Below are 8,056 nucleotides of genomic sequence, written 5' to 3'. Positions count from 1 at the left end.
AAAGAAATCCATACCCAAAAATTTTGTAGGAGAAATAAAGTTTACCATATTTTAAAACAAGTGAATAAACCATGCATTGGGGAAATCTGGGTGTGGAAGTGGAAATGGACTGGAAAAACATTAAGTTAACTGTAAGGTGGCATATAAGAGACTATGGGAACAAGCATACGGATACAGATATTTAGGAATTTTAAGATTTTACCTACTTACTCTTTAGCATGTCCTTTGTTTGCCAAAATAAATATTTCATTTATTTGAAGAAAATACTACTTTATGGACCACATCTTTGAAGGCTTGCTTCACTTGCTGGTTTCTTAGAGTGTAAATGAAGGGGTTCAGCATGGGGGCAACAGAGGTATTGAGAATAGCTACTCCCTTGGTCAATGATGCCCTTTCTTTTGCAGAGGGATTAGCATACATGAATATACAGCTTCCATAAGAGATGGAGATGACAATCATATGAGAGGAACATGTGGAGAAAGCCTTTTTTCTCTGACTGGCAGATGGGATTCTCAAAATAGTTCTGATAATATACATGTAAGATAAAATCACCAATGCCAGAGTGAATAGCAAAGCAACCAACGCAAAGTAAAAACCGATGACTTCTAGAAACCATGTATCTGAACAAGACAGTCGTAAAAGGGGAAAATAGTCACATGCAAAGTGATCAATGACATTGGAAGCACAGTAATCCAGCTGGAGCAGAAGCATGAGGGGTGGGAAAATGGTCAGGAACCCTCCCAGCCACGCACAGAGCACAAGCCAGGTGCAGAGTTTCCTGTTCATGATGGCGGTGTAATGCAGAGGCTTGCAGATGGCAATGTAGCGATCACAGGACATGGCAGTGAGAATGTAAAATTCTGTCACCCCCATGAAAATAAAGAAAAAGAGTTGGGCTGCACAATTGTTAAAGGAAATAGTTTTATCCCTGGTGATAATTGCTCCTAGAAATCTAGGAATACAGACAGTTGTAAATGAGATTTCTAAGAAAGAGAAGTTTCGGAGGAAGAAATACATTGGTGTCTGTAGATGAGGGTCCACCAAGGTTAGAGTGATGATAGTCAGGTTTCCAGCGACACTTAATATGTATGTGATAAATAAGAAGAGGAAAATCACAATCTGAAGGTCAGGATCATCAGAAAGGCCAAGCAGGACAAACTCTGTGATCACTGTGTGGTTCATTTCTCGGTCTCTCTCTCCCTGTCTCTCTGTCTCTGTCTGTCTCCCTCTCCTTTTTCTTCTCTTAAAGATATTTAGGTGGCAAGAATATTAAAGGGAGGAGATGAAAGATATAATTCATGATGATCAATATCACCGTCTTGGATACAATTCTAAAGTATATTCTATAATCCATGCTGATCTTATTTTCAATTGAACTCTATTGTTCGTATTTGGTTTTCATACACATTTGTGAGTTTTGCTTTATTTACTAGTTTTCTTATTTGAAATGTACCAGAAGTTTGGAAATCTTCATACAGTAACTCACATCATTGAGAGTGATGATTTATCATCATTGAAAGATGATAAATAAAATCAGTACTTCTTGCTTTGTCCAATTTATACAAATCATTAGAATCTTCTTGAAAAAGTAAGAGATATGCATTTTTTCTTTCTTTTCTGTCAAGTATTTATTAAAGGATGCCACTACCTAGAAGCATAAATGGATAATCTTAATTCCATCCCAAGGTAAAAGTAAAATTTAGAAGACTAAAGTAATAACCATTATACTTGGTACGATATAAGTAATCAATAACTTTCTTAACAAAATAGGTTATAAATTATTACTTACTAATTTATTTTTACATTAATATTTTTGGTATAGTTCAAGATTATGTAAGGACATTATATTTATATATTATGTAATAATACATATGTATTTACTATATGATTGAATAAATAACCTAATTATTTTATTTAACAGAGAACATACTCACTGGTTTGTCTTGTAATTCCACTGAAATCATTAATGTTTGACATCTTCTGTGACTTGCTAGAAATGTACATATAGAAACATTTTTACTTTTGAGCTTAAAGGGACATACATTATTTATCCATTTTGTGTATTACACTGTGGTACAAACTGGGAAAGTAACTAGTTGCCTCAGATCTTAGTAGCTCTGTCGGTTCTATATTCTGTTTGAATCTTCCGTCTGAGCTATTAGCTTTATGAAAAAGTGTTTGATTCTCTTGTAATTCTGCCTCACACTTATGTTTTACATGAGACCTCTGATCCATAAGGATATTCCAGAAACATAAAGAAGAATGTCTACCATTGGTACTAACCTATTCAGTTAATTCCCAGCTGTGCTATGCTGTAGATTTGGCTTTGTAAAATTATGACAGTTAACTCCTTTAAATTTTAAAGAGTCCAATTTGGGCTGTGAAGATTAGAATGCACCTCATTGCTTCCTTGCCAGACTTTAGCAAAGTTCACTCTGATCAGATTTGATTTGTTTTGTCTCTATTTTCGATGACTCAAAGGAAATAGTTCAGGAAATAAAAATACAATGTCAGAAAGCTTAAAAATATATTGAAATAATATGACAGTCCTCTTCAATAATGTTGATATAAAAACTTAAAGCTATATTTAAAGAGAGAAATGACAGGGATATAACATCGTTGGGTTCTGAGGACAGATTCTTAAAATTGGCTTCCGTCTGGTTGCACTCATAGCTCAAATTTTCCAAGTCTCCTTGTTTTGACCTCAAAAGAAAGTTGTTCGTTGATCTCCTGGGAACAAAGCCAAGGCCAAGCCAGATCTGTGCTATACGGGAGACCATGAGGGATTTCTGGAAGCCTTGCATTTCTCAGTAGCCTTTTAGCTCTTCTGTATGGTGAATCTCCCTTGAGAATGGTTATGTTCACCTTCATATCCCACAGAGAACCTGAAATGTTGTCTTCTATAAAATAATTACTTCCATTAATCACAATTACCTAATATTTCATGAGTAATAAAAAGTTGTGAAACCGACTTTCTTACAAAAATAAAACTCAGAATCTAATTTATTTTTAAGCTTCTGGAAATACGAACTTTTGAACATATACCCTTTTTGTTGTTGTTTATTCTTAGGCTTTGTTAGTGTTGAGACATTGAGAAGTAAGGCCATTTCATAATTCTAAATTAAATAATAACTATTATGATGCACATATCATACTCACATTTTAAAAAAATGCTATTACACTGATTAACCAACCGAGCCACCTAGGTGCCCCGTAGCTACTTAATATTAAATGTGTTTTATATCTAAATAAAATAACAAAACATGCATTTAATGTAAAATATACATAATGATTTTATATAATCAAATAATACAGTCACTAGTGCAGAACTAAATCACAGCTGGGATGCACATTTGTTTGGGAATTACTTACTGGAAGAGGGGAATTAGAACAGAGTAGGCAGAAAAATGGAAGAAATAGGTAGGCCTAACTCAAATTTATGACCATGTAGACTTCCTTTATTTATCCTAGTTAAAGGAGCGCTCAGTAAAAGAGAATTTTTGCAGATGTGGCTGTGTGTCATAGAGAGTGATACCGTGGTCCAAATCACTTTTTTTTTTTTGTTTTAGTTTTATTGAGATATAATTGACATGTAACACTGTGTAAGGTTAAGGGTACAATGTTTTGACTTTATACAGTTGTATGTATGAAATGATTACCAGGATAGGCGTAGTTAACACATTTATCACTCGTATATTTACCCTTTTTTTTGTGGTGAGAACATTTAAGGTTTACTCTCTCAGCAACTTTCTTTTATTTATTTATTTAAAAAAATTTTTTAAATGTTTATTTGTTTTTGAGAGACAGAGAGAGACAGAGCGTGAGTGGGGGAGGGACAGAGAGAGAGAGAGACAGAATCTGAAGCAGGCTCCAGGCTCTGAGCTGTCAGCACAGAGCCCCACACAGGGCTTGAACTCATAAGCTGTGAGATCATGACCTGAGCCGAAGTCGGACACTTAACTGACTGAGCCACCCAGGCGCCCCTCTGCAACTTTCAAGGATATAATATGGTAATCTTATAGATCAGTTTTGTTGCAGTAATGAAATGGTATTTTGTTTTTCCCCTAAAAGCCCAACTAATAGGCAATAAGAAAATCTGTTATTATTTATAGAGGGCAATGTGCAGTCATGCTTCACTTGATTGCAAGCTCGTCTTCATGACTGCCTCTAGTTGCTAGATTCAGAGGCTCAATCCAGGTTTAGGTTTGGGAACGTTTTTTTTGTAAGACTACCCTAGAGATGGAATTTAAACTTTTAGCAGGACATACATGTCTAATTGTCATCTTCTTCTTCTTCTTCTTCTTCTTCTTCTTCCTCTTCTTTTTTTTTTTTTTTTTTTTTCTTAGCAGGCTTTGTTTATCAATGGCTGGATCATTAATTCATTATGTACTGCAAGACGGTTCTGTTCTTAATCTGTCATTTTCCAGGTGAATGCCTACTTTATATGTATTCTGTAGTTAGGGTTGGTTTTCTAGTATCTTTTTGTGGGTATTGTTATGAATTCATGGCTTTATAAATTTTGCTTTTGTTGTAGGTCACATTAGTGATTGACTTAAACATTTCAAGAGAGAGTTAAATTGGGATCACTATCTCTTTGGAGTGCGTCTGTTGGGGGAAAACTCTTCCCTTTTGGGCAGTACACTTTTCCTCTTTGATTGCTTCCTTCCCACCTTGGATGACAAGTGTCCCCAGGCTCATGCTATACTTTTCTGTATGAGAACTGGACTGAGTCATTTCTCTAAAGAGTCCTCCTTCCATTGATTAGGAAATCTGGGATTGATTAGGAACATTAAGAATCTGGGCACTAGCTGTGATAATTACTATGAGTTCGATCATCCTTTCTAGGTATTTTCAGTGGAGAGGGCCAGCAAACACATATATTTTATTTTCAAATAAAATGTCTATGAGCGTAATTTAAATGTATCATTCAAACTTAAGACTACAATACTTTTAGGTTCGCCCCCCTCCCCCCTTTATCTGTTGAACATTTATATTTCCTTTATTTCATGATTAGAGCCCTGGCTATGAATAGCATTAGATAAAATCGTAATATCACGTTAATTTTCATTTGCTTCTTTTCCTCATGTTGCACATACACCAGTATTAGAATAACAGCCCTACCATCCACAATATTATTCCTACCTAGGAACAGTTTAAGATATTTAAGCTATTTTTGTTGTTGTTGTTGTTGTTGTTGTTAGATTAAATCCCACTTGTATGTCTGGTCCAATTACAGCATTTAAAATCTCTTGGAAGGGTGCCTGGGTGGCTTAGTTGGTTAAGTGCCCGACTTCAGCTCAGATCATGACCTCATGGTTGGTGAGTTTGAGTCCCCCATCGGGCTCTCTGCTGTCTGAGTAGAGCCTGCATCGGATTCTCTGTCTCCCTCTCTCTGCCCCTCCCCGCCACTTGCACACACTCTCTCTCTGTCTCAAAAATAAATAAGCATTAAAAAAAGTTTAAATACAAAATAATAAAAATAAAATCTCTTGGAATAATTTAGCTTCATGTGGTTATCTCACCAACTAAATGTACATTAAATAATACAATAAAAATAACATACTTTTTATGAAAATATACATTAAAAGTATACATTTTAATTATATTTATTTCAGTTAAGTGTAATGGCTTATTCTGTTAAGATAAACATTTCCTTCCATTCTTTTCATCACAATTAAGTTTGATGTGCCTTTTAAGGATTCCTGTGATTCACTGAGCTATTTAAAATTGAATTTTAAAAATAACATTTAACATTGGCAAATAAGGCTAGAAAGCATCTTCATGGCTTTAGTTCTTAAAACATTTTGATATCCTGCCCTCCCTAAATCTTGACCATCAAGTAAATATTCGCAATGGCCCTCTGATAAACTGGTTAATGGCAAATTCACTGATGCTCAAGGTAAGAAAATGACTCTGTTTAAAAAAAAATACATGAGAATCAAAGTCCAAATAGTGTCCCTTCGACAGTCTGAGAGAGGACCTTTTGAGTGGTTCCGCTTCATCTCAGGTGTTTTAAATGAAATAAAAATTTTTTAAATAATTCTTTCTGTTGTGTTGGGTGGAAGTCTCCCTTAGTAATGCATTAATATTCAAAGTGTTTTTTTCATCTTATGTATTTACTCATTTATCTCTTCTTTCGTTAAAGCTCATTAAATGACATCATGTTCAGAGAGTGTCTCCTAAGCAATTTGCTTTACTGATCATGTAACCCTGTGTCTTTTTCCTTTATTAAATTGTTTAATAAAGTAGTTGTTCATGTTCCACTTAATATATTAGAAAAAAGGAATAGAAATTAATTCAGTTAATTATGGGCAGCATCTAGTTTAGCTTCATAGTTACACTGAAATTCACTTCTGGTACTGTTCATTCATTCTTGACAAATTAGAGTTCATGTGAAACATTCTCTCTGCCTGAATTAAACAAAATCTCTACAGTGGACTTCACTGGGTGGTTGGAAGAGTTATAAGAAATGTCTTTTACTCTCTTCATAATTATTTCAAGTGACCATTTCCCTGGAGAAATCAGAATACTTTACATTTATTCATTTCATTAAAGATGAGCAGATTCAGTTTTTAGAATTCATAAAGTTGTGTATAGTAAGAGATCAAGGGAAAGAGAGATCACCAAATCACATTTAATAATGTTTTCAGAAATAGTAATAATCATATCTGTAGGAGTTTATGCTGAATATCAATATATAACCTCATGCTTTTGGTTTATTATTTATTTATTAGTTTGTTTGTTTTTCTTTTCTTTCTTTCTTTTTTTTTTATTTTCAAGTTAGTTAACATACAGTGTAGTCTTGGTTTCAGGCGTAGAACCCAGTGATGCATGTCTTACATATGACACCCAGGGCGCTCATGCTTTTGGTTTATTAACTAGCTATCTAAAATATGAACAAGGAAGGAAAAGTAAATAGTTAATAAAGTTATGGCATATAAACTTACTATAAACTTGTGCTTAGGACATTATAGGGTGAGTTTATTATCATAGAACATTTATGTCTTTTGCCATTAGGAACACATGGACTGAAAAGGCAAATGAGCCACTTAATAGCATTTGTGACTTTGGATGTTACTTGATTGTTTTAGGCTTCAGTTTTCTTTGTGTGACGTGGAGTCGAAATTTCAAGTGTTTTAATTTTTATTTTTTATTTATTTTTGAGAGAGTGAGAGACAGAGTGTGAATGGGGGAGGGGCAGAGAGAGAGGGAGACACAGAATCTGAAGCAGGCTGTAGACTCCACAAACTGTCAGCACAGAGCCCGACACCGGGCTTCATTTTCTAATGCTATTAATGCCTTCAATTACTGGAGAACTTATGAACTGCAAGATCATGACCTGAGCCAAAGTTGGATGCTTAACTGGCTGAGCCACCCAGGCATCCCCGAAAAGAATAGTAATTAAAAGTACCTCATAAAGTTGTTGTCAGGATTAGATGTTTCAATACAAAGAAAACAATAGATCTGGAGTGTAGGAATTGCTGGAAAATTTTATGTTATCTTCTACCCCTGTCTCTCTTGCTTCTCCCCTTCCTCATTAGCATCTTAATTATTATTAATAGTTAAAGATCTTTAATATGTATGAGTTTCTAATCTTTTAAAACCTTTAAATAAATATTTTATTCCCAATCCCCTGATGATTGTGTTGAATTGATTTCATGGAAATGACAAATAGAATCAAAATTTTATAATGACATTCATTTCTATTAGTAAGAATGAAAAGTTCAGAAATCTGCATGTACTCTTACACACTTACCATCAACCTAAAGCCCATGTCTCTTCAAAATCAAACCACTCCCATTCAAAATCATAATCATCAACCCAATTTTATTACTTCATCCAAATACATTTGAATAAAACTTTTGAATGCACAGAAAATTCTGAGACAATATTCACATTATCAAATTTATTGAGTTCCATGATTGGGAAATTTTAATAGGGGGATGGAAAAAAAGGGGAAAACACATAACTCGAGTAAAGGAAAGGGAGTTTTGAGAAAGTGTGAATAATAGAAAGCATTTCCAAGCACTTCATTCTTGTAATGCTACTAATGCCT

General features: G+C 34.4%; 1 protein-coding gene across 1 annotated transcript; it reads right to left on the bottom strand.

Moving 5' to 3' along the window:
* Nucleotides 1-246: 246 nt before the first annotated feature.
* LOC102951571 (olfactory receptor 6C3) lies at nt 247-1,182 on the bottom strand. Its single transcript, XM_007081447.2, has one exon. The coding sequence runs from the start codon at nt 1,180-1,182 to the stop codon at nt 247-249; it is 936 nt and encodes a 311-aa protein (XP_007081509.2).
* Nucleotides 1,183-8,056: the final 6,874 nt, after the last annotated feature.

The sequence above is a fragment of the Panthera tigris genome, chromosome B4, assembly GCF_018350195.1.
Source record: "Panthera tigris isolate Pti1 chromosome B4, P.tigris_Pti1_mat1.1, whole genome shotgun sequence".
NCBI lineage: Eukaryota > Metazoa > Chordata > Mammalia > Carnivora > Felidae > Panthera > Panthera tigris.
Note: the sequence above shows the minus strand (reverse complement) of the source record. Positions and strands in the feature narration are given on the sequence as shown.

What these genes read in the sequence shown, in the direction of transcription:
- LOC102951571 (XM_007081447.2), bottom strand. Translation starts at nt 1,182, where the DNA reads ATGAACCACACAGTGATCACAGAGTTTGTCCTGCTTGGCCTTTCTGAT.